The 27,697-nt window shown below is 46.9% G+C and overlaps 1 protein-coding gene and 1 long non-coding RNA gene across 2 annotated transcripts in view; both read right to left on the reverse strand.

Moving 5' to 3' along the window:
- Window positions 1–26,326, reverse strand: part of TRAP1 (TNF receptor associated protein 1) — an 80,023-nt gene extending 53,697 nt beyond the window's left edge. The window contains exons 1-4 of the mRNA XM_077827627.1: window positions 26,184–26,326; window positions 4,478–4,645; window positions 1,712–1,794; window positions 642–782 (exon numbers count right to left, since the gene is read on the reverse strand). Of these exons, the coding sequence (XP_077683753.1) occupies window positions 642–782; window positions 1,712–1,794; window positions 4,478–4,645; window positions 26,184–26,271 (480 nt within the window). The 5' untranslated portion in view covers window positions 26,272–26,326. The remainder of the gene's footprint in view (window positions 1–641; window positions 783–1,711; window positions 1,795–4,477; window positions 4,646–26,183) is intronic.
- On the reverse strand, window positions 15,364–19,107 carry LOC144270824 (uncharacterized). Its single transcript, XR_013347254.1, has 2 exons — window positions 17,734–19,107; window positions 15,364–17,453 (listed from the first exon to the last, which is right to left on the reverse strand). It is a non-coding gene; the product is annotated as an uncharacterized LOC144270824 (long non-coding RNA).
- Window positions 26,327–27,697: the final 1,371 nt, after the last annotated feature.

Genomic DNA, 27,697 nt, shown 5'->3' on the forward strand with positions numbered 1-27,697 from the left:
AGGAAACCAGAGTTAGGGGACTCGCTCATCCTGACAGAGCAGGTGTGGCTGGGAGAGGGACACAACAAACCAGGGGAGGGTTGCCCTCACCGCACCAGCGCCTCCTGCAGAGCTAGTTAGGACGGGAGCTCTGCCTGTTTTCAGCACATGAGGTCTCAGACCTAGAGAAGAGCAGGGTCTCGGTGAACCTGTGCACCTGGCTGCCCTCCTCCCACATGGGAGGCTGCCTTTTAGTAGGGATACATGCACAGAACATGGAAAGTGCTTCAGTCCCAACACGGTAACAGGCACTATGGGAGAAGCCACAGGTTGTTTCCAGAAAAGGGCTGGAGCAGGAGAGGGCAACCCTCCCCTGCTTTGTGGTGTCCCTCTCTCAGCCACACAGGGGCATGGTATGGGTGGGCGCGGGGGGGCACAAACTTGCTGGCCTTTCATCAAAGCTTGGGGTTACAGACTCAATCTAGCATCCCTGTCGAGCATTGACCAGCCCTGCAGACACCCAGCTGTGAAGGGCCAGGGGCACAGCGAGGCAGTGGATACTGATGAGGGTTACACTCCAGCTCAGCTTCTAATGGGCTTCGGCTGGGATAAGCCGTGCAGCAAAGTGACTTCCTGTTCCTCTTGCCAGCAAAGGGAGATACCTGGATGGTGATGGTTCCCTTCTCGCTGTCTGTCTGCAGGTGAATCTCCATCTCTGGTAAGACCTTCCCTTCAGACATCAGCTTATGACGCAGCTTTTCCAGTGCATCGCTGCCATTGGAGATCAGCTCCCGGATAAACACCTGGGGAAGGAACATTGTTATGTACTGCAGCCTCTGTCTAGCCAGCACCGCTCCCAGCCACCTGTGTGGCACCCCCACAGTGTTCAGGGCACGCTGCTGGCTCATACACAGGTTTTCATCCCAACAGAGGGACTTGTCGAGAGACAGACACGCAGACTGCAACACTCTAGGTGTGGCCATGTCACAGCCCCTGAACGGGGTACCAGAAGAGGAGGGGTTTGAGCAGGCATTCTTTACGCTGGCACCGTTGGCTCCTATGGAAAGGACATGTGGGTTTTTAGCACTTTAGTCTTCTGAGTGATACTGATGCCAGAACCCCAGAGTGCATCCTTTCCAATGGAGTCAGAAGTCCCAGAGTGAAGCTTCCTTTCCCAAACATGGCTGGATGGTGTTTATAGGCAAGGCCTTAGTCAAATATCTGGAGCACACCCCATTCTCGCCAGGGCACAAAGACATACCTCTGCCGGCAAGGACAGGGCAGCCTTCTATCAATCCCTGCATTTAAAATGCTGCACTAAAATCTAAGGGAGAAAAATGGCCAGTAAAAGGAAGGGGATAGTTCCAGTGAGGCAGCAGGCTAGCACAGCTCTGCCTTGACTCCATTAACTCCATCGTGCTGGAACGCTACGTGCAGTGCGGCACAGAGCCAACTGTATTTCTCCATTTAGTGGTGTGGGGGCTGGTTTGTTTAAACTTGGTGCTAAAACACAGCCAATTGCCAGAGCCAAAACAGGCCTACTGAGTCATCTAGATGTATTTACATATGAAATTAAAAACATACTCTCTTGGGAAGTCAAGCAGGCATTTCCACTGCAAGGGCAGTGTCTTGCCCTGCCACAGACAGACAGATATATATATATATATACACACACACACGGCTTTGCAAACAGAAACTTCACCAGCATCGGTATGATTAGCAGGTGACCTACCTCCTTCTCCGAGTACAAGGAACGTGCAACAATGTCCAACAGCTTCTTCGTCTCTGCCTGGAACTCATGTTTGGAGGCTTCTCCTAGAATTAATCACACACACGCACACCCAAGGGCATTTCACACAGTTCTCTCATACAGGAAAGGCACACACAGCCTCACTAGTGTGCCTCAACCTCTCAGGACCCTGGCTAGGAGTGGCAGGGGATATGGGCATCTATGGCCTCCACGGAAACTGCCAACAAAGGCACTATTTATTTCGAAATGTGAGAATGGTTTTTGCCATGTGGGCACACTGTCAGCCTGGACAAGGGCTGAGACAACACATAGACTGCAGAATGGCCATTAGACGATATATTATGTGAGTTCAGGTCACTACATAGAATCATAGAATATTAGGGTTGGAAGGGACCCCAGAAGGTCATCTAGTCCAACCCCCTGCTCGAAGCAGGACCAATTCCCAGTTAAATCATCCCAGCCAGGGCTTTGTCAAGCGTGACCTTAAAAACCTCTAAGGAAGGAGATTCTACCACCTCCCTAGGTAACGCATTCCAGTGTTTCACCACCCTCTTAGTGAAAAAGTTTTTCCTAATATCCAATCTAAACCTCCCCCACTGCAACTTGAGACCATTACTCCTCGTTCTGTCATCTGCTACCATTGAGAACAGTCTAGAGCCATCCTCTTTGGAACCCCCTTTCAGGTAGTTGAAAGCAGCTATCAAATCCCCCCTCATTCTTCTCTTCTGCAGGCTAAACAATCCCAGCTCCCTCAGCCTCTCCTCATAAGTCATGTGTTCCAGACCCCTAATCATTTTTGTTGCCCTTCGCTGGACTCTCTCCAATTTATCCACATCCTTCGTGTAGTGTGGGGCCCAAAACTGGACACAGTACTCCAGATGAGGCCTCACCAATGTCGAATAGAGGGGAACGATCACGTCCCTCGATCTGCTCGCTATGCCCCTACTTATACATCCCAAAATGCCATTGGCCTTCTTGGCAACAAGGGCACACTGCTGACTCATATCCAGCTTCTCATCCACTGTCACCCCTAGGTCCTTTTCCGCAGAACTGCTGCCTAGCCATTCGGCCCCTAGTCTGTAGCGGTGCATTGGATTCTTCCGTCCTAAGTGCAGGACCCTGCACTTATCCTTATTGAACCTCATCTGATTTCTTTTGGCCCAATCCTCCAATTTGTCTAGGTCCTTCTGTATCCTATCCCTCCCCTCCAGCGTATCTACCACTCCTCCCAGTTTAGTATCATCCGCAAATTTGCTGAGAGTGCAATCTACACCATCCTCCAGATCATGTCTGGGCTGAAGCTGAATCAGTGACCTCGAAGTGAAAAATTACACTCCATTCCTGATCCATGGAGCCATCCAATCCCCAAATCTTCATCTCTAAAAATGCCCTCCCCTGCTTCGTAGCCAATCCTCCCCCCTCTAATTTTTAGAGCACCACACCCCGCCAGATGTGAGCCCTCGCTGTTGTACCAAATAGAGGCTGGTGGGGAAAGGGAGCTCCAACATTTAAAGGAGCTATCTGCAAACACCCCACTCTAAGAGCTTTCAACAAGCACTCTAAGGTCCCAACATAAAAAGCATACTCTAAGTAAAACAGAAGAAGCCATTGTGTTATTCTGGCACCTCTCTGCTGAAGCACCCTTGATACTGCACACACCCCGCTGATTAATGTACTTAATCTTTCTCAATGACAACAGCGGCTCAAAGAGAATAACACTTTACAAAATGCTTCTCTCAATAGGCTCTCTTTCAGGCTCTTTTTAAAAGGCCTGATCTTTGGCATTTCCTATCTTAGACACACTTAAGACACTACCAGCACAGTCAAAGTTACCCGTGACCTGTCACATGTCTGCAGCTGCTTGCAGACAAAACCCCAGATTCTCTGACCCCAGAGGGCAAGATGATGGGTGCAGGGGGAACAAGTTCATTTAAGGGCTTCATAGCCCTGGATCTTCAAAAATACAAGGTGTATGGAAAAGGCCTTGGAATATTGAGTTTAAGATGCTATTTCTGTGTTCAGATAACTCACATGACTTTGTTTTAAAGCAGCTCTGCTTGGAGGCAGGCAAAGCAATTAGTTCTAACTAAAGGGATGACAGCATGATTTTAATCAGAGATCTCCATCATCACAAGCAATGAGCTGGGCACACACAGTTCACCTGTGTAACAACAGATGCAACAGCAGGCAAGAGGCAGGTCCTTTGGAACCCCCTGCCTACACACACGAAAGTTACATCCACCAGAGCACACTGCAGGCTTCTGCCAGACTGCAACTATAGAGGTGCGTCTATCTCACTCTTTAGTTTTATTTCTCAACAGGTTCATGCTTCCAGCGAGATATTGAGAGGGTACAGGGGTGAACCTGTTCCTGCTGTTTTATTCTTTACTCTGTATTTACTACTTTGCTAGAGATTTTATGTTGTGGTGTTCATTCTGGTGATTTTATTTTTGCTAGGATACCTAGAAGTCCTTGACCATGAGACTCCAAGAATTTACTCTTATTGAAGCATCAATGACAACTTCCTTCCACAAGTCTCGAAAGTCCAACCCAAAAGCCATTCTAACTGATGGGATGACAAACACCTGCACCTCTCCCCCTCCAGAGGTGGGGAAGGTACCTTGGGAGATAGCCCCAAGCTCCCGCCCTCCCAGTTAGGCACTGTTTTGCCAAGGCAGTGCCATTTCACTGGGTTTTCAACGCACCCCAAGAGACTTCCTTCCCGTGATATCCCCGGCCTCTGCTCACCTTTCACATTCTCTGTATTGCTGATGATGGTGTGCAGGGGCTCCTCTTCCTTGTTCTCAGCTGCCTGGGTACTGAACTTCTGCCCAGCAAGAACGCTGAAGGCGGCTAAGTTGTGCCGGGGGACTGGGAAATGGAGGGCTGCTCTCTGAAGACATGTGATTCCTCTTCCTAGAAGATGCAATTCAAGCGGTTTTAGTCTAACTCACACATATTAGAGATAGGAAAGCTCTATCAAGGTCACAATTCCCTTTCCCGAGGGCTAATGCAGGATTGCTCCCTAAGGTACACTGTCCTATGCATTGTCCAGTTGAGTGTTCAATCCCCACATGATCGGGCTCTGGCCGGAGCCTGGGCTCTGAGACCCAGCAAGGGGGGGGAAGGTCGCAGAGCTGAGCCAAAACATCGCATTGCTTAGCCCCATAGCACAAGCCCAAGTAAACTGACCCAGGCTCTGAGACTTGCTATTGCTATATTTTACTGACAGAAAGTTTTCCTCCTATCAAATCTGTTTTCCTTTGCTCAGTTACATTTCATTACTCCTGGTTACATCCCATTTGACCACCCCCTATAGAATTCTACTCCAATTTGGCCCATACACCTGCTGGTTTATGATACCGGCAGTAAACATTCAATCCTGAGCTCTCAAAGATGCCTCCTTTGGCAGAGTGTAGCTACTGGTCAGAATGCCAGAATCACACACCCCGGCAGAGCCAGTTTTAGGACTAAACAGCACATGCTGCCTCTCAGGGTCCTATCAGAAGCAAGAGTCATAACCCAAAAAGCTATAAAAGACAGCAAATTCCACTAGCTCCACTAGGAACACAGGAATTGCCACCTTTGTCATAGCCTTGCCTGTCTGACTTAGCAAAGTACATCACAGGAGACCCTCTTCCGTTTGGCAGAGAATGAAACGAAAACAAACACTGGCTACTAACCAACATTTGCAGCACTTGGCAGATACAAAGCACTGTCTTATATTAGTGCTCAGTGTGATTATCTATGTTGTGAAGACAAAAGGAAATGGTGCTAAAACGATGTTCCAATGTAGAAGGCAAGGCAAATATATTCAGAGGTGGGCGAACGTGCATGCAGCCACATAACCACATATTCAGGCTGGTTTCAGGTGGACTGGGTTATGCCAGTTCCACAGGAAAATGATGGTGTACGAGAACCTCAAAAGGCCCTTTTCAGAAAGCTTGAGATCCAACAGGCCCTGTAACACACAGAAGCGATTTCCAGACTTTATTTCCTTCAAGTTTCCACTGTATATTTTACACCTAATGAGCAGCAAACTCTGCTGCATTCCACTTGCCAGGATTGAGCGGTCCTGAGCCTGGGGCTGAGGGGAAATTATCAGGCAGAGGAGGGTATATTAATTCACCTCCTCCATGACAATGGATACAAAATGGAATAAGAATGCTCTGGCAAGTGGATGGGTGGTTTTCCACCCTTCGCCACTCCAGCCCAGTATTAAGCTGCAGCTCGCCCCACACTGCGAGTGGCAGAGTTTCCTTAGGGCCAGGGAGAGAACCTGGTCAAGCTACAAAAGCCAGGAGCGGGCGGCAACAGCAGACAATTCTGGGCTTTTACAAAAACTCTTTTTTGCCTTTGTAGGCTGTTTCATCAGCCGAGGAAGCAAAGCAAACTCCAGGTTTAAGTCTGTTATAAAGGCCCTTACCCCTGGGCCCCATTCATTATTTATTGTTTACAACAACAGGTACAAACAAAATAAAACTATCCAACCAAAATTGCTGATTAGATCCCAAGAACCTTGCTGCCTCTACCAGTGTGTGTGTGTGACCACCACACACCCCTCCCCTGGTACCCCTTCGGATCCAGCTTCCTCTTCCAGCCATGTAATAGGCAGAAATCTCTTAACCCTTTCCAGGCTGCTGCTTTTACCTCGACATAGTACCTGATACAACTTACACCCCTTACCCTTCACAAACATGTCCCATAGTCCTCCAGTTGTTGTCTGGCTGATCCAAGTCCCTTCCAAGGTCAGCTGATGCTGACCCTAACCAACCTAGCAGATGATGCTGACTACCAACATACAGTTAACACCCCTAAAACACACACAGACATTTAGTATCTGCCATTCTGAAGCTCTGAAAAGACCAAGGTATCTCTCAATCCAAATGCATCAAAACCAGAGCTCTCAGCATTACTGTCGCCCTTCCAAAGGGTAAGCAGCTTTGCTGCTTCCCTACGCCTCAGACCCTATGCTGAGCCAGTTATCAACCCCAAATAGTCCCTTACCTTGTCTCCCATTCAAAAACAGTTCCAAGACATGATGCACTTTTCCAGCCAGAACCCCCAATTATTACTCAATTAGTTCTGTCCTTAAAGAGCCTGTGAATAGCTCTCATGCACTTGAATACCTCCTCCACCCGTAACTGCTGTATCACACACAGTTCTGCCTCATTGTTCAAGCAAAAGTCTGTAGCTGTCATTCCAATGCATTTGTTGGACTGATCCAAGAAAATGAAGAAAAAGCCCACATGAATGAGGATTTAAGAACTGGAGAGTTCAGTATATGGTGAACCAGTCCATCACACTTAGCCCTGGTCTACACTACGAGTTTAGGTCGAATTTAGCAGCGTTAGGTCGATTTAACCCTGCACCCATCCACATAACCAAGCCTGTTTTGTCGACTTAAAAGGGCTCTTAAAATTGATTTCTGTACTCCTCCCCGGCGAGGGGATGAGCTCTAAAATCGACCTCGCTGGGTTGAATTTGGGGTCGTGTGGACAGACGGTATTGGCCTCCAAGACCTATCCCGGAGTGCTCCATTGTGACCTCTCTGGACAGCCCTCTCAACTCAGATGCACTGGCCAGGTAGACAGGAAAAGCCCTGGGAACGTTTGAATTTCATTTCCTGTTTGGCCAGCGTGGCGAGCTGATCAGCACAGGTAACCATGCAGTCCCAGAATAGCAAAAGAGCTCCAGCATGGACCGAACGGGAGGTACTGGATCTGATCGCTGTATGGGGAGAAGAATCCATGCAGACAGAACTCCGTTCCAAAAGACGAAATGCCAATATATTTGCCAAAATCTCCAAGGGCGTGATGGACAGAGGCTACACCAGGGTCACACAGCAGTGCCACGTGAAAGTTAAGGAGCAGAGGCAAGCCTACCAAAAAACAAAGGATGCAAACGGTCGCATCGGGTCAGAGCCCCATGCATGCCGCTTCTATGATGAGCTGCATGCAAGTCTAGGAGGGGCCCCCTACCATTACCCCACCACTGTCCGTGGACACCTGCAAGGGGGGAGTCTCACGCAACAGGGATGAGGATTTTGTAGATGAGGAGGAGGTTGAGGATAGCACACAGCAGGCAAGCAGAGAATCCCTTCTCCCCGGTAGCCAGGAACTGTTCATGACCCTAGAGTAAATACCCTCCCAACGCGGGCTCCAAGACCATGAAGCCGGAGAAGGCACCTCTGGTGAGTGTACCTTTGTAAATACAATACAGGATTTAAAAACAAGCGTGTTTAATGATTAATTTGCCCTGAAGACTTGGAATGCATTTGTGGCCAGTATAGCTACTGGAAAAGTCTGTTAACATGTCTGGGGATGGAGCGGAAATCCTCCAGGAATATCTCCATGAAGCTCTCCTGGAGGTACTTCCAAAGCCTTTGCCACACGGTGGGGCAAGACCCATTCATGCTGAGCTGTTCGTGTTTGGCTGAGAGGGATCTTCCCTGATACTAGCCACGCGGTGGGGGGAGAGGGGAGTGAAGCACATGTGCTATGTAATGTGAATCACTTGATTCAGTGTGAAATAGTTTTCCCTTTGTTCTCTAAAATGTATCTTTTTAAATACTACTCTTCCTTTTTTCCCTCCTGCAGCAGCAAATGTTTCTGAGCTCCCCCTATCATCTCCATCCCAGAGGCTAGAACAGATTAGAAGGCGGAAAAAACACACTCACGATGACGTGTTCTCAGAGCTCATGCAGTCCTCCCGCACTGAAAGAGCTCAGCAGAATGCATGGAGGCAAACAATGGCAGAGTCCAGGAAAGCGTTAAATGAACATGCTGAGAGGAGGGAGGAGCACACTGAGAGGAGGCAGGATGCAATGCTGAGCCTAATGGGGGGAGCAAATTGACATGCTCAGGCATCTGGCCGAGCTGCAGGAAAGGCAGCAGGAGCACATACCGCTGCTGCAGCCCCTGTATACCCACCTGTCCTTCTCCACAAGTTTCAAGTTCCATATCCTCTTCACACAGACGCACAAGAACACGGGGGGGGGGGGGGGGGGCGCCTTCAGGCACCCAGCCACTCCACCCCAGAGGATTGCCCAAGCAACAGAAGGCTGGCATTCAATAAGTTCTGAACTGTAGTATGGCCCTGTCCTTCCCTCCTCACCTCATCCACCACCCCACCCAGTGCCTCCCTCCTCACCCACCCCTCCTGGGCTACCTTGCGAGTTTTCCCCCTATTTGTGTGATGAATTAATAAAGAATGCATGATTTTGAAAGAATAATGACTTTATTGCCTCTGAAAGCGGTGATCAAAGGGGGGAGGTCGGTTGGCTTACAGGGAAGTAGAGTGAACCAAGAGGACAGGTTTTCATCAAGGAGAAACAAACAGAACTGTCACACCGTAGCCTGGTCAGTCATGAAACTGGTTTTCAAAGCTTCTCTGACGCGTAGGGCGCCCAGCCGTGCTCTCCTAATCACCCTGGTGTCTGGCTGTGCATAATCAGCCGCCAGGAGATTTGCCTCAACCTCCCACCCCGCCATAAAAGTCTCCCCCTTACTCTCTCAGATATTGTGAGCAAATCACACAGCAAGCACACAAACAAACAAAACAGCAGCGGTGAGTTGAGCGGGCTCCATGCTTGTCGTGGTATGGCGTCTGCAGGAGAGCAGAGTTGCAGCAGAAGCGGTGGATGACAATGGATGCCATGAGAATAGATATTTATACAGAACGACGAGAGGACCTGCGAGGTGGATTCATGGCATGAGGAGAGCAAGCACACAAACAAAGCACACAGCAAGCAGCAATAACAATGGGAATATTGGTTTCACTGGGGTCTAACCGAGTCAGTAAACTGCGCCAGCAAGCTTTTAAACATCCAAATGCACATTCTACCACCATTCTGCACTTGCTCAGCCTATAGTTAAACTGCTCCTTACTACTGTCCAGGGTGCCTGTGTATGGCTTCATGAGCCACGGCATTAAGGGCTAGGCTGGGTCCCCAAGGATAACTATAGGCATTTCAACATCCCCAACAGTAATTTTCTGATCTGGGAATTAAGTCCCTTCTTGCAGCTGCTCAAACAGCCTGGAGTTCCTAAAGACGTGAGCGTCATGTACCTTTCCCGGCCATCCCACGTTGACATCAGCGAAACATCCCTTGTGATCCACCAGTGCTTGCAGCACCATTGAAAAGTACCCCTTGCGGTTTACGTACTGGCTGCCAAGGTGGTCCGGTCCCAAGATAGGGATATGCATTCCGTCTGTCGCCCCACCACAGTTAGGGAACCTCATTGGCAGCAAATGGCAGCAAAGCCATCCACTCTGACCTGTACAATTCCCAGAGTCACTGCCCTTGATAGCAGCGACTCAGTGATTGCGTTGGCTACTTGGATCACAGCAGCCCCCACAGTAGATTTGACCACTCCAAATTGATTCCCAACTGACCGGTAGCTGTCTGGTGTTGCAAGCTTCCACAGGGCTAACGCCACTCGCTTCTCAGCTGTGAGGGCTACTCTCATCTTGGTATTCTTGCACTTCAGGGCAGGCGAAAGCAAGTCACAAAGATCCATGAAAGTGCCCTTATGCATGCGAAAGTTTCGCAGCCACTGGGAATCATCCCAGACCTGCAACACTATGCGGTCCCACTGGTCTGTGTTTGTTTGCCAGGCCCAGAATTGGCGTTCCACTGTATCAACCAGCCCTATGCCACCGTGATGTCCAACTGCCACGGCCCATGCTTTCAGGAATGTCTGTGTCCACGTCCTCATCAAAATCGCCCTCATGCTGGCGTCTCTTAGCCCGGTTCTGCACATACTCCAGGAAAATGCGCGAGGTGTTTACAATGCTCAAAACAGCAGCGGTGAGTTGAGCGGGCTCCATGCTTGTCATGGTATGGCGTCTGCAGGAGAGCAGAGTTGCAGCGGAAGCGGTGGATGACGATGGATGCCATGAGAATAGATATTTATACAGAACGACGAGAGGACCTGCGAGGTGGATTCATGGCATGAGGAGAGCAGGAGAGCAGAGTTGCAGTGGAAGTGGTGGATGACGACGGTTAGCAGTCCTACTGCACTGTCTGCTGACAGCAGTATGGAGTCTGCACAGAAAAAAGGGGCGAAACGATTGTCTGCCATTGCTTTCACGGAGGGAGGGGTGACTGACGACATGCACTCAAAACCACCAGCAACAATGTTTTTGCCCCATCAGGCATTGGGAGTTCAACCCAGAATTCCAATGGGCAGTGGAGATTGCAGTCACTGTGGGATAGCTACCCAGAGTGCAACACTCCAAAAGTCAATGCTAGCCACGGTACTGTGGACGCACTCCGCCGACTTAATGTGTTTAGTGGGGACACATACGATTGACTGTATAAAATCGCTTCCTAAAAACCGACTTCTATAAATTCGACCTAATTTCATAGTGTAGACATACAAATTAGGTTGAATTTATAGAAGTCGGTTTTTTAGAAATCGGTTTTATATATTCGAGTGTGTGTGTCCCCACAGAAAATGCTCTAAGTGCATTAACTGCATTAACTCGGCGGAGTGCTTCCACAGTACCGAGGCTAGAGGAGACTTCCGGAGTGTTGCATTGTGGGTAGCTATCCCACAGTTCCCACAGTCTCCGCTGCCCACTGGAATTCTGGGTTGAGATCCCAATGCCTGATGGGGCTAAAACGTCGTCGCGGGTGGTTCTGGGTACATATCGTTTAGCCCCCGTTCCCTCCCCTCCGTGAAAGCAAGGGCAGACAATCGTTTTGCGCCTTTCTTCCTGAGTTACCCGTGCAGACGCCATACCACGGCAAGCATGGAGCCCGCTCAGCTCACTGTCACCGTATGTCTCCTGGGTGCTGGCAGACGTGGTACTGCATTGCTACACAGCAGCAGCAACCCCTAGCCTGGTGGCAGCAGACGGTACAGTAGGACTGGCAAGCCGTCATCGTCATGTCCGAGGTGCTCCTGGTCGCCTCTGTGAGGTCGATCAGGAGCTCCTGGACAGACATGGGCGCAGGGACTAAATTTGGAGTGACTTGATCCAGTCATTCTCTTTAGTCCTGCAGTCAGTCCTATTGAACCGTCTTATGGTGAGCAGGCAGGTGATACGGATTGCTAGCAGTCCTATTGCATCATCTTCTGCCGAGCAGCCATGAGATGTGGATGGCGTGCAGTCCTTCTGCACCGTCTGCTGCCAGCCAAAGATGTAAAAGATAGATGGAGTGGATCAAAACAAGAAACAGACCAGATTTCTTTTGTACTCATTTGCAAACCCCCCACCTCCACCCCCCGCCCCCCCAGGTCTAGGGGACTCATTCCTCTAGGTCACACTGCAGTCACTCACAGAGAAGGTGCAGCGAGGTAAATCTAGCCACATATCTATCAGAGGCCAGACCAACCTCCTTGTTCCAATAAGAACAATAACTTAGGTGCACCATTTCTTATTGGAACCCTCCGTGAAGTCCTGCCTGAAATACTCCTTGATGTAAAGCCACCCCCTTTGTTGATTTTAGCTCCCTGTAAGCCAACCCTGTAAGCCGTGTCGTCAGTCGCCCCTCCCTGCGTCAGAGCAACGGCAAACAATCGTGCATCTGAGTTGAGAGTGCTGTCCAGAGCAGTCACAATGGAGCACTCTGGGATAGCTCCCGGAGGCCAATACCGTCGAATTGTGTCCACAGTACCCCAAATTCGACCCGGCAAGGCCAATTTAAGCGCCAATCCGCTTCTCAGGGGTGGAGTAAGGAAATCGATTTTAAGAGCCCTTTAAGTCGAAATAAAGGGCTTCATCGTGTGGACAGGTGCAGGTTTACATCGATTTAACGCTGCTAAATTCGACCTAAAGTCCTAGTGTAGACCAGGGCTAAGAGAAGGGTCAGCTCAGGAAGAGACACAGGCAATGCCTGAGCCAGCCTGGACTTTACAATCTGACATTTTAACCCTGTGGTGCCGAACGAACAAACAAACAAAAAAATCTGCAAATACACCCACACTTAGGAATCACGGAATATGAGAGGAGCTTTGCCCAGTCACTGCCTCCTGTGACCCAAAAGGAAAAACAATCCGCTGGCATTTTCCTCCCATTCTCAAGTCAACTTCTGTCATCAGGTTTACAAACAGCAAGTCCTGAGAGTCTATTCACCCAATATACACAAACAGAATGCTGCCCCCACACACAAGTGCTGGATCTCTCTGGAAACCCCAAATATTTATAATTCTTGGCCTAGTCACATCTTCTGCCTCTCTCTCTCCCAAGCACAAGGAATAAATCATCATCAATCAATTCCAAGGTTATTTTTGGATCTGTATAACATTTGGTCTTAATATCTTTAATTAATAGCTGGCATTGTGTCAGCCAAAGACAAAAACTGTTAAATTCAAGCTGCAGCTTTTTCATTTTCTGATATATTGCTTCCTGTGAAACCCCTGCTTGGCCAGCAGAGGAGGGACCCACGGCAATTTCAAGCCACAGAACCATGGCCATTTATATATGCAGAGTAAGTGAGAAAGTGCTCTCAGAACTAGCAAGGAAAAGCCACACACACAAAAACAGCTTGGGAAGCAAAGCTCCTGACACCCAGAGACAAAGTGGAATTAACTCACATGCCTTGTCTAACTTTGCATATCAGCCCCAAGCTGTGCCATGTTAGAGCATGATGTATTAGGGATGGGGCTTTTGGGTGGTCAGGAAGCCTCCAACGGGTGTCACCACTACCCCCTTTTGCCACTGTAGCATTTTAAGTGTAGACGAGCCGTAAAGCAGTGGTTTTCAAACTTTTTAGGCTGTGTACCCCTTTCCATATAATGTAGTCTACTATGTATCCCCTTCTGAGATAGGGTCATAATATACCTATGATTAGATTGCCAAGTCTTACTAAATAAAGCACATTGTCTGCCATTACAGGATTTTTCTTGCATACCCCCGACAAGAGCTCACATACTCTTTAGGGGATGCATAACCCAGTTTGAAAACCACTGCCCTAAAGTATTCCTGAGAAGTCTCCCATTCAAGCACTGCGCGGGCCTCAACCTGCTTAACCGACGAGATCTGACAGGACTGCAGCTGAGCCTGGTATGGATGAAGAGAAGAGGTGACAGCCTTTCTAAGCAGGGGAAGTCATCTCTCTTGCATCACTTTAATTCAGCCTATAAAATTGTGTCTACTTAAAACACTGCAGGGGCACCGCTGCACCACTTCAGTGTGGACTACTCACATCGACTGGAGCGGTTCTCCTATCAGGGCAGGTAATCCACATCCTTGAGAGGCAGTAGCCAGGTCAATGGAAGAGCGCAGTCTACATGGGGACTTAGGTCAGTTTAACTACGCTGTTCAGGAGAGTGGATTTTTCACTTGCCTGAGCAACGTAGTTATGCCGACCTAATTTTCTAGGGTAGATGAGGCCTAAGTCACTGTCCTCATTTCTCACCCCACAGAGCAGGGCACACACCTGGCTCTTTCCAGCAGGCCTCAAGGACATTTTTAAAAGGCAACATTCAAGCAGTGCTTGAGCGGCATGCAGACCAAGCTACCCAATCCCAGACACACAGCTCCTCCTCAGACATGACTGCTAACAAGCCATCAAGTATTCCCTCTATACAGGAGATGAACTGCCCAGAAAAGTTGGCCTTATCTGTACTAGGGTTTCCTGTGTTACATCTCTTCCTCATACCACAAAGGGAATCCACAGACCATAGTGTCAGCCTACAAAGCAGCAGCATCAAGCCATTTGGTGATTAGGAGCCACACAAACTCCGAGGAAACCATGATGAGCAGAGGCTGCTAAGAGCCCAGCATACAGGGAGATTCACGGAGGAAGCTGCCAAAACCCACTACTTCTTGCATTTTACTGCACTTGAAACTCACCAGCACATTCTCATTAACTCGGATACTATTCGCAGGTTTGACAATGCAGCTGTAAGAAAGCAAGGGAACTTGCAACTGGTATCACAGTATATGAGCTTTCAGATTCCCTTATCCTGTCATCTTGTCAGATCTCTTAAGCATGGTCAGTATTCGCTTAGGAAATTTCCAAGGCCTTTAGAATCAAAGCCAGTTCCTTGGAAGTTCCCCTCATAGTGGTCACTGCCACAGCATGATGCTTGCAGGCAGTGCTATGTTTTGGATAAAATGTGAAACTTCAAATACTGACCATCTTGAATGAGTTAAAAAAATCCAGTGGCACTTTTGCAAGTGTAGGAGTGCTATCCCCAACTTCCTGGTCAAGTTAAACTGGGATAGTTATTTTCTAACCTAAATAAAATCTCCTTGCAGTTTCAATGGCATTGTTTATTCCTCCAGAAACTGACAGGAATTGTAGATGGAAAAAACCCATCAGGTAATCCATCCTATCACCCTCCCCCCAATCACATTTCCTACTTCAAATTTTCAGGTGGATTGTCTTTTTCTCCAGTATCTCAGTCCTCACCATCCCATTACAGTATAGTCCTCATTATCAGAATAGCAAGGGGGACGCAGATTTTTTTGGATAATTGGGAGTTTGAATAACGAAGAGGGCAGGAGCCAGGGTGGATTTGATTTAAATCATGATTTAAATCACTAGTCAGGAAGACTCGATTTAAACATGGATTTCTACATAAAAGTGCATTCTTGTTGGTTGTTATAACCTTAATACATATTCTTCACAACTCAGAGATAGATGTAGGTTTCATTTTTAGAAGGTACACACTAAACATTTTTAAAGTAATTTATTTTGAACACTTTTCAGATTTGTTTTACAGCTATATCAGAAAATCAATGACTGGTTATTTCATTTACCAAAGGAAATGGAAGCAGATATTTATGAAGTCATTGGGAGGTGACCTATCTCCAATTCAACAGGTTAATCATTAATATTTGGAGGATTTTCTTGCCATGCTGTATTAGGAGGAGAACATCACCAGACAAACACTTAAATTATTTAACTAAAACAACAACGTTATGTATTCTGGATATTTTTCTTCAACAGCAAACATTAATAAATATTTTAACAAAACAAGCATATGCAATTTCAATTTAGTTAAACATTCAAGTTTTTTAAAATCAGGTTTATTTTTATTAAAATTGTTTTTAACTAAAATAGTTAAATGAAATATTTAAAAAACAAAACAAAAACACAGTATTAAATCAACTGTCAGCCAGGTCAACATGAGAAACTTAAAATACTGGCTTCTGCAGCTAACTCAGTCATCTTCACTTTCATTTTCCTGTTTATTTGTAATCTGGAAAAGAAAAACAAGCTTTCCTGCTTTTTCAGGTCCCAAACAATTTCTCAGTTTGGAATGAATTAGTCCACAGAAGGAAAATATTCTTTCTACACCAGCAGAAGAAGCTACTGCTGTTAAAAGTGAGATGATCACCTCAACAGTCTCTGAATCTAAGTGCTTAAGTGACTTCCACCAGTTCACTGGTGTGACTTTCTTTAAAAAATCATCAGCAAACATATATTTCTTGAATGGTTCACCCTTAGCTCTGAAGTTTATTACAGTTGGCATTATGGAGGGATTGCTGCATGTCCATGTCATAGCCAACTCCTCTTCTTCAGCACTTAAGGTTTGACCCTGGTACCGAGTATTAAGAATATCTGCAAGAAAATGAGCTGCAGAGAGTGTTTGTCCAATTCGTTTTTTTAATGCTTGTCATTTAACTTTGTCATTGCATATTTCTCTTTTAAGATCTCACTCAGTTCCTTCCAAATTTCAACAGCATCAGCAATAAAACAGCTGTTTCCCTGCATTTTGTTCAGGGCTACAGAAATAAGCTTCAGGGTATTCAGCATGTGTTCAACCTTTCTCCTAAGCCCAATGTTGAGAACGCTGGCTGTGACAGTGCCATCTATTTTTTCACGATTTTGTTCACAATCTGTCATCAGATTAGGCCAGTTCTTGATCTAGTGCTCAAAACAGTCCACTACTGAGTTCCATCGCACATCTTGGTTCCTCCCACTTTTTTCAGAGCAGCTGCTGCAAAGCAGTTGTTACCCAAGTATTTTGCAATTTCAACAAGATTAGCCTTCATTTCTGGAACACTGAAGTCTTTGGCTAGGAGGTGCAACAAATGAGCACTGCAACCATATCTTATTAGCTTGGGACTCTCTTCACTCTCTTCTAAATAATTTCTTCTCATCTTGGATACATTTGCAGCATTGTCTGTGACCAAGCTGCGTACTAGACATCTGAATTTTTTTTCCACAGTTTGTTATAGCTTTTACTGCTACTTCTTGTAAGTATTCTGTTGGGTGTGCATTTCCTGATCTATCAATTGTTTCTGTAAGGAAGACATTCCCTTCTTCTGTTGTCACACAAGCACATACAACAGGATCATTGTGGACACTGCTCCACCCATCAAGACTCAGGTTAACAATTTTACCCTCTAGACCTTTTGCACACTGCTCAATTTCTCTTTCATACCCTTTATCCAGCACTTTGCCTGCGACATCTGCTCTGTTGGGTGGACTATATCCATGGTTAATGACTGAACCATGTTAGTGAAGTGTGGGTTCTCAATCATATGGAAAGGAGAGTTTGTTGCATAAATAAACCATTTATTGCAATTTTTTCATTAATTACCTCTTTTTGTAATCGGCTGGTTCTTATCACAAACTTATCTATGGTTGTTTCTGGAAATGGAGATTTTTTCTTTTTGCTACAGGTAATGATATACTGTGACATACATGATGGGACAGAAACACCATCATTGGCAGAATACTCTGAAACTATAGAAAATGATGGTGATCTTGAAAGTGGATAGCCTTCTGAATCCTGCATGTTGAGGATGGATTCTCCTAAAAAAAAATAATTCAATGCAGTTATTTAATTATTATTACCATACTGCTCATTTACTATTACTCATTGCATTCACTGACACTCAGTACTACTTTAAAGGTGAAATTGTAAAAGGAAGATCTGCCTATTTCAGCTATTCATTTTTTATCACAACTGCTTCTAAAGTGATAGTATCATAGAGTAACAACTACATTTTTTGCTCAAACATGAGAATTCAAGACTAGTCCAGAAGGAAGACAGGCAGTCCTTAAGAAAGAAGTATGAAGTAAAAAAGTTTACCAATCTGAAGATCCTGCACGTTCAGACATGTTCCTTTCATCATCTTCAACGCAGCTTCTTCTTGAGAAGGAACACTTCTCATGATGTTGTGTCATTCGGGAAACCAGGCCTTGCATTTCTTTGTTGCGCTGTTTGCATTTTGCACACATGCCTGTCTTACCCACAGGTAGAGGAACTTCATTAAAATATTCCCAAACTGGGTCTCTCTTACAGCCTACTGCCATTAGAGGTTTTCCCTTCTAGTGAGAGAAGGATATGGTAGATCTCAAATCAATGAAGGCTACACTCAGAAAGACCTCAAGCCTTCTGGAATATGCTGCTCAAACAGTTTCACTTTTGTTTCTATTGCCTGGCCCTCCCTTCTCACATTTATCTCCAAACTTCTTCTCCTTGTCCAGATCCACCCCCAACAATCTTCTAGTCACTGAACTTTTTGAAACTTTGCACTTTTAGAGAGAGGTAAGGGATTGCCTCTGTGTACACAAATTTACAGAGGGACAATAGGGTTGAGGTCTGTCATTTCTCACCTCTATATATTATTTATTTTAAAACATTTCTGCTGTTAACAAGCATGTTATCTCTGAAGACACAAATCCACAGTTTGAGAACGGCATAACTAAGCACCTCTGATGGTATCTTCTAGACTGAGCACTGAGTCCTATTGGGTAGATAGAAAGATTAACCTAAATAATCTATACAGAAGCCCCTGGAACCCCATAAAATTGCACCCCTAATCCATGAACTATTGGAATTCATTTACAAAACTTTTCTTAAACATTAGATGAATATATTGTCTCTTACCACAGAATTAGAATTTATAATCACTATTCCATGATGACATATCTTTGAGCTATAATGTATCTATCTTTAGATAGGTTTTTTTCCCCTCAAAAAGCATTTGATCAAAAAAATCCAATTTAAATTTTAAAAAATCCAAATCTTTTTGATTTTTTTAAAAAAAACATTGATTTTTATCCACCAGAACCACAGCCTCACCCCCACCCAGTGCCTGCAGCAATCAGGTGTCATCAGCCCAGCGGCAGCACAGGGAGCCCTCTGCAGTTCTGCAGTAACAGCCCCACTCATTCGCTCTTGTGACAGCAGGGCTGCAGAAGGCTCCCTATGCTGCCACAGGAGCCATCCAGTAGCAGGGTGACCTCCCGTACGGCCAGCGGCTCCTCCTCCTCCTCATAGTTTGGGCCGGGTAGGGGGGGTCTCTGCTCCCTTATGTGAGCCTCCACATTATCCGATTCTCTTCCTTGTCCCGCAGCATGAGATTCATGCGGGAAGGCAAGGAAAGGATTTGGCTAATGCAGGGGTTCAAACAACAGGGTTTTGGATATATGGAAGTATACTGTATTCCTAAACTGTGTCCCTCAGTTACTCATGTACCACCCTAAATAAATCCTTTTCCTCCTTGGCATTTACACTCTTCACATATTTGCTGCTTAGTCAAGCTATATCCAGTAAGAGCTAAATGTCTCAGTCAGCTCCTTCAGGCCCTGAACATTTATGCTGCTCTTCTCCCAACGCTCTACAGTCTGCCATAATCTATAATCTATCTGCAACCAAAGTGTCCAGACAGAAGAGTACTATGGCCTAGGTGCAATGGCATCATGGACATATGGAGGGACTATGACTTCCCTGCTCTATTTCCTTTCCAAGATCGTTATGCATTACTATTCGTTAATCATTGACAATGTGCTCAAACCTGTATAAGCTACAAGACAGCCTCACTCTAGTCAGCTAGGGTTATGTAGTTTCTGGTAACTGACCAATGGGTAATACCTACAGACTGTAAAGCAACTTGGAGTCCAGTTCTTCTGACTGGAAAGAATGTATTACTCCACCCTTTTAACTCTGGAGAACTGAGTATACTAGGGTTAAATTAAAAGTGAAATAAATTTGTTGGTGTAAGTAGAGAACCTAGTAATTGTCACCAGATGTTAAGAGAGACTAACACAACCAGAAGCCTGAGAGAAACAAAGAGTTTACAAGGGTTTTGTCAGGACTGCAGAAGACCCAAAATTCACATCCCAGGGGATGCTGCAGATCAGAGATGGGCTGCATTAGTAGAGGTAAACTTTCACAGCCCCCACCTGCTTTAGCAAGCCCATTCAGCAAAATATCAATGCGCTTCCTTAAGATTAAGCATGTGCTTCAAGTCTATTGAAGTTAATGTGACTTAACACTTGCCCAGTGTTAAAAATGGGTTTAAATGCTTTGCTGTATAGGGACAGCTGACAAATACAGGCACTTGGCTGACCAGAACCAGGATCTCTCTCATATTCCAGAGCAGTGCATGCCAGCAAATTCACACAAATATCCCAACACCTCATACATATGGCTTTAAAGCTAAAAAATAAAAAGCTAATTTCATCTCCTCAGCAACACAAACTAACACGAGCACAGCACACCTGTTCTCCGCTGTCTACACTGGCTTCCCATAGAATTTCAAATCAAGGTCTCAGCCCTTATCTTCAAAATCTTCTATGACCTGGACCCAACGTATCGAAAAGATTGTCTGAAGCCTGGGACGAAGACCATTGTTGTCACCTACACTCCTCTGGCACAACCAAACTTTCCACAGTAAAAGTAAAGCTTGTCTGTGCTGGAGACAGAACTTTCTATGGGGAGACGGTCCAGAAATACAGAATGAACTCTACCAAGAATTAAGGACTACCACAAATCTCCCTCCCCGCTTGCTGCTCCCAGTGCAAAGTGCATTTCTTTAGCCTTGCCTTCTCTGCTGTAAACACAAAGCAACATATATATTATAACAAACAAAACAAACAAAAACTATCAAAACAAGACACTCCTCTTCACATGCTTCTCCTTGTGGGGAAAGGATGAGAGAACAAACAACAAATGACACAAGGCAATGACAAATGACAGTTAATGCACAACCAGATGGGACTTACATACTACCGTGATCAGTGTGCTATTAAAAACCTAAATAGAATATACTATAACTGTATTTATTGGGAAAATACCATGGCCTTCCGAAATTTCCTTTACATTTTGTGTCTCATTTTTCTCAAAACAGCGGAATGACCTGGACTCTAGGAATCTAAGTGCTCTTAGTGTTGGATGTTGTGATAAAGTAATTCCACTGTGATCCCCTCCATGTAACTGAGGATAAGCACGTTGTTACCAAGCATTTTTAATAAAGCAGCACCAAAAGCATGAAGATCAAGCACTTCCCAAACATTACTCTGACACAGCTGCCAGACCAAGAAGTTTATCACATTATTTCAGCATAAATCAGCCATGATGAGAAAAACCCACTGAAACATGATTTTCCTATAGAGTTGTGCATCATATGGTCACTGTGCTTCATTCACTTCAGACAACACATCAGCTAAGCCCCCCTTTCTCACAACCTCTGCTGTGTGTTAAGTATTATATTGCTACAGACTCATACAATATAGGCACCAAAACAAAAGGTCTCTTCCTTATCTTCTCATTTTATTATATGCTTTTAGGTTGCAGGGGAAGATGCTGTTCGCTAAAGCGAAGGACTACACCCAAACCCAGAGCTGGAAGATGCTACAAAAGCTTCCACACACAGTTCTGTCAATGCCCTATAGTTCTAAAATGCAGCATCCCCTACTACTCCAGTTCTGACCTCAGCTCTGCCAATGCCCCTCACTCCTGATCTGCAGCCCTCCTGCTATTCATGCTGGATTTGCCCTGTGTAGATACCTAATCCATGACAAACTGAATTCTTCCATCATTCTCTCATGCCAGTCCTTGAAGCTCCAGAATCTTCACAACTCCACCCTCCAGACCCTACACCAGAGGTGGGCAAACTTTTTGGCCCAAGGGCCACATCTGGGTGGGGAAATTGTATGCAGGGCCATGAATGTAGGGCTGGAGCAGGGGGTTGGGGTGCGGGAGGGAGTGCGGGGTGTGGGATGGTGTGCTGTGTGCAGGAAGGGGGCTCAGGGCAGGGGGTTGGGTTGCAGAAGGCGTGCGGGGTGCGGCAGGGGGCTCAGAGGCTTGGGATGCAGGAGGGGTGTAGCAGGGGGCTCAAGGCAGGGGTTTCAAAGGGTCAGGGGAGAGGGCTGGGATGCAGGAAGGGATTCAGGGTGCGGGCTCTGGCCTTGCGCCGCTTACCTCGAACAGCTCCAGGGTGGCAGCAGCGCGCAGCAGGCCTAAGGCAGGCTCCCTACCAGCCCTGGCCCCATGCCCCTCCTGGAAGTGGCCAGCATGTCCGGCATTGGCTCCTGGTTGTGGGGTGGGGCAGGCAGCTCCATCGTGCGCTGCCCTCATCTGTGGGTACCATCCACAAACCTCCCACTGGCTGTGGTTCCCCGTTCCTGTTCCCACCCAATAGGAACTGCAGAGAGTGGTGTCTGAAGGCGAGGGCAGCGCATGGAGCCCTCTGCCCCCCCTTTCCCCCAGGGATGTGGTACTGGCCACTTCTGGGAGCAGTGCAGGGACAGGGCAGGCAGGGAGCCTGCCTTAGCCCTGCTGCACCATGGGGCTGGCAATCCCGCAGGCCAGACTGAAAGCCCTGATGGGCTGGATCTGGCCCACGGGCCGTAGTTTGCCCTCCCCTGCCCTACGCCATTGCAAATGCCCTCCAGTCAGAGGAGAGACATAGATGCCTCTGGAGCCAATGAATGCCACTCCTCCTCCTCCATGGGACTCAGCACACTTCCCCTGCAGTTGTCAAACTTTGCAAATCCAGGGTCTGAGAGATGCCAGGGTGAGGCACTGCTGTCAGAGCACTGGGCCCGCTGAGTCACTGTCCTCAGAGAGCCAAACCAGCCCAGAGTCATCCCGGACTCGCAGCTCCCCAGAGTGAATAAACGTTCACAGAAGAGAAATCACTTACTCTTAATACATAAAAAGGAGTGGTTATGGAAATGGGATGCAAAAATCTACTTCAAAATCTCTGTACCAGTCAAATTCAAATTAGATCACAAACTTTACTTGTATTGCAAGGGTCACCCAAAGCTCCCACCCAGAATTGGGCCCCCACTGAATGAGTCAACAATGTGATGCTGTTGAGAATAAGGCAAATGTCATTGTGGGATGTTGCCAAGGTTCCTTCCCCACTCTGAACTCTAGGGTACAGATGTGGGGACCTGCATGAAAAACCCCCTAAGCTTATTTTTACCAGCTTAGGTTAAAACTTCCCCAAGATACAAACTATTTTACCTTTTGCCCTTGGACTTTATTGCTGCCACCACCAAGTGTCTAACAAATATATAACAGGGAAAGAGCCCGCTTGGAAACGTCTTTCCCCCCAAAATCCTCCCCAAACCCTACACCCCCTTTCCTGGGGAAGGTTTGATAAAAATCCTCACCGATTTGCATAGGTGAACACAGAGACCCAAACCCTTGGATCTTAAGAACAATGAAAAAGCAATCAGGTTCTTAAAAGAAGAATTTTAATTGAAGAAAACGTAAAAGAATCATCTCTGTAAAATCAGGATGGTAAATACCTTACAGGGTAATCAGATTCAAAACACAGAGAAACCCTCTAGGCAAAACCTTAAGTTACAAAAAGACACAAAAACGGAATGTATATTCCATTCAGCACAACTTATTTTATCAGCCATTTAAACAAAACAGAATCTAATACATATCTAGCTAGATTGCTTACTAAGTTCTAAGACTCCACTCCTGTTCCGTTCCTGGCAAAAAGCATCACATAGACCGACAGAACCTTTCTTTCTCCCCCCCCTCCAGCTTTGAAAGTAACTTGTCTCCTCATTGGTCATTTTGGTCAGGTGCCAGCGAGGTTATCCTAGCTTCTTAACCCTTTACAGGTAAAAGGGTTTTTCCTCTGGCCAGGAGGGATTTTAAAGGGGTTTACCCTTCCCTCTATATTTATGACAGATGTATTAACAGGAGTGTAATACATAAGATATGGGAAGTAATTGTTCCACTCTACTTGACACTGGTGAGGCATCAGCTGGAGCACTGTCTCCAATTTTGGACAGAACACTCCAAGAAAGATGTGGACCAATTGGAGTCCAGAGGACAGCAACAAAAATGAAGAGGTTTAAAGGAAATGTTGAAAGAACTGGACACGTTTAGTCTTCAGAAGAGAAGGCTGAGGGGGCACAATAGTAACAAAAAGATCATTATAAAGAGGATAGTGATCAATTATTGTCCATGTCCACCGAGGGTAGGACAAGAAGTACTCAGCTTAGTTTACAGCAAGGGAGGTTTAGGTTGGATATTAGGAAAAACTTTCTAACGATAAAGATCGATAACCACTAGTTTACCTATGGAGGTTGTGGAGTCATTGGAGGTATTTAAAAACAAGTAGACAAACACCTGGCACGGACAGTCTAGGTATTAGTCCTCCCTCGACACAGGGATCTGGACCAGATGTCCTCCTGAGGTCCCTTCCAGCCCTACATTTCTATAATTGTACTAGGCACGGTACAAATACTCATGAATACATGGTCCCTGAGTGACAGGATTAAAATCCTGAGACACCTTTTCTGTGTGTGCAGTAAGCAGTCCAGCAGGGATAGCAGAAAATGTAGAGTTCAGAGCTGTACGGTGAAGGAGAACATGCCTGTATGAAAACTTTTAAAAATCATTTCTCTAAAGAAAGTTAAAAATTCCCCATGCTGGTGAGTTCAGTACCCAGAGTTGAAGGAAAGAAAGAAAGGCCTTCACACCAAGAGGTTGATTTCCTACAGCCATACTGGGTTACACCAAGGTCCATCTATCCCAGTATCCTGTCTTCCGACAGTGGCCAATGCCATGTGCCCCAGATGGAATGAACAGAACAGGTAATCACCCAAGGATCCATCCCGTCGCCCATTCCCAGCTTCTAGCAAACAGAGGCTAGGGACACCAGCCCTGCCCATCCTGGCTAATATCCATTGATGGACCTATCCTCCATGAACTTATCTAGCTCTTTTTTGAACCCTGTTATAGTCTTTCATTCTACAGGGTTGGTAAGAGGCAATTTTTAGACTACAAATTAAGCTCTGGTAATCACCCAGTGCTTTGTGCATCACGATGGGCACGTCCCACAATACCCTGCCAGTAGACAGACACCGTGTGTTGACGGTTCAGAGTCTGTTCCTGTCACTTTAATGAGTATGTTTGTGCTTCTGAAGATTAAGGAACTGGCATGCAGTGATGGAGCCACTGGTCAGGCAGCTATACTGCAAATTTCTTCCAATGCAGTTCCCAACAGTGATCTCAAGTGAAATCATATGGTCATTTTTTCCTCACAAACCTGACTGCTCAGCCTGCGTTTAGGACTGCTTACTGCTGGAACCTTGCCAGTAAAAAGACTGAATCCTACTCAGCTAAGCAGACTGTATCTAAGTTGTTGGCTTCCTCAAAGGCATTTTTTAAAAAGCAGGCAAACTGGTATGAAGGAAGGTCGCTAAAGGTCATTTGTCCAAGCAAGGTTCATTTTTATTTATTATTTTAACAAGATTGGTCACTCCACTAGCTCCCTTTTCATGTCTCCTGTTCTTTAGAATTAAGGGTCAAACTACTTTCTACATGTAGGGACCATCTCACTTCACCAGATACACACATCCTCACAAGAATTTCAGCTATTTTCTCCGCATCCCACCAAAGATTAAGTAGCCAAGTGCTGTAATGAAGTCTTATAAATCACCCAGATGTAATTAAATTTAGAAAACATACCACACTGTATTGGTTTTAATTATGTAGAATACTTCATGGTACCCTAAGTTACCCTTCTCAAAATAAATGAACTAGAGTACACTCCATAACACAATTTTATTTTCAATTGTGTTTGTTCACTTTCTTACTCATTTATACATGGGAGGAATTTGTGACGGGTCACCAGGTAAATGTGAATTAGGGACGTTCCAGTATAACAATTTTCAAATAGAAAGGTCTGAAGATCAGTTTGGACTCTGCGCTCCCATTTCTACTGCAGTGATTTACACCAGATTGTAAACGCGGTGCAGGTCAAGCTGCGCTTCAGAACGCCGAAGAAACAGGCGAAGAGGTTTCCCCTGCTTCTATCACTGGCCGAGTTCATTCACATCTGCCCCTCTGCTTTTGGCTGTTCCAGTCTCTACCCTGGCTGACAGGCGGCCCCTAGAAACGCGGGTGTCTTTCACCGCAGCCAGGCGCTGCGGGAGAGCCAGCCACACGGCGGCCCCAGAGGCAGGCCGGGGGTTAACGCGCTCATGGCGATGCGCGGTGCCGGCTGCAGACCACAGGTCCCGGCAGAGACTCTTCCAGGGCCCACGAGCTCCCGGCAGGGGCCGCCAGCTCCTCTGCTAGCCCGGCGCCACCCTCGGACTCGAGCTGCGGGCTGAGGCCCTACAGCCCTGGGCGCCAGGCCAAGGCAACCGCGGCTCCTTGGCAGGTCCGAGCCGGCTGCAGCCGCCGCGGGGCCCGCCAGGCCCCGATCCTCCCGGCTCCCCTCCCCCACCAACCAGCCCCCGAGCCGCGCGACGCCGGGACAGCCCCGCCCTCACCTGCCGCCGGCGCCCGCAGCCGCGCGGCGCTCCCCGCCCGCAGCAGGGCCCGCAGGCGGCTCCCACGCAACAGCATCGCCCGGGCCATGCCGGGCCCGCCACTCGCTCGCTCGCTCTCCGGGGCGCACGCAACACGCGCGCGGCGGCTCTGAGCGGAAGGGCCGACGCCCGCACTGAGGCGGCGCGCGCTGATGGTGTCACGTTGCCTGGGCGACCCCTGAGCGCCTGACAGGAACCGCCCCCCTCCCTGAGGCGGCGCGGAGCTGCGGGCGGGGTTCGTCCGCTCGCTGCCTTCGCGAGGGGCTGCCGAGGGCAGCGCCCGCAGCTTACAAAGCCCCCTTCCCGCAGCGAGTGCCCATCCCCCCGGCCTGGTTGCCCCTTGCCCGCCCCCCGCGGGTGCCCGCCCTCCCGCGCCCTGTTGCCCTCCCAGCTAGCAGATGCTTATCCACCCCACACACCCTATTGCCCCGTCTTGCCCGCTTCAAGTCCCACAGCTGCAGGCCACGGGGACGTGGGGACATCAACGCCCCTTGGCCTAAGGTGCCTTCTTCTCGCCCCAGATCTTGTTCTCCTTCTTCTACCTAACATGGGTGACCTGCTGTCCCACTTCTATAGGGACAGTCCCGATTTTGGGGTCTTTTTCTCATAGAGGGTCCTATTGCTCTCCCCCCCGGCCTCTGTCCCAATTTTCACATTTGCTTTCTGGTCACCCTACACCTAACCAGCTCATTCCCACTGCACACAAGCCTGCTCCACCGGAGCTTCAGCCCCTGTCTCGCGCCGGCTTGTTCATTAGAAGACAGAGCAGGAGGCAGGACTCAGATTGGTCCAGGCCAGGTCAAAAATCCAGTTCTGTGACTGAAGCTGCCCTCTTGTACTCTAGAACCTCAGCTTTCTATATAAAAAGTAATTTTCTGTCAACGTTACAAAGAACACTTTCATACCGTTAATCATGTGTAACTGATATAGAGGTGTCTGCCTGAGGCTGCCGAGAGTGTTAAACAATATTTTATATAATTAAAAACAAATGGAAGAAAGAAGAAGTTGATAGTGATGAATACAAGTCAGAAGCTATACGTTGTAGAAAGTTGATAAGAGCACCAAAGACATACAAGCGGACAAAAATCTATGGCTGGCAAAGTTACAAACAATAAGTTTTTTGAGTGTATTGAGAACAAAAATATTTGAAACAATGGTACTTCTCCATTACTAGATGGAAATGGTAGAATTAATAATAATACAGAAAAGGCAGAAGCATTCAATAAATATTTCTGTTCTGTATTTGGGAAGGAAACTGATAAAATAGTCATAGCATATAGCATATACTAGTATTTCAGAGGATGTTTAACAGCACCTACTAAAGTTAAACACTTAAATCAGCAGGTCCAGATAACTTGCATCCAATAGTTTGAAAAGAGCTGGCTGAGGGGTTCACTGGACTGGTAATGCTGATTTTCAATAAATCTTGGAACATCAGGGAAGTTCTAGAAGACTGGAAGAAACTTAATGTTGGG

The sequence above is a fragment of the Eretmochelys imbricata genome, chromosome 10 (assembly GCF_965152235.1).
Source record: "Eretmochelys imbricata isolate rEreImb1 chromosome 10, rEreImb1.hap1, whole genome shotgun sequence".
Classification (NCBI taxonomy): Eukaryota; Metazoa; Chordata; order Testudines; family Cheloniidae; genus Eretmochelys; species Eretmochelys imbricata.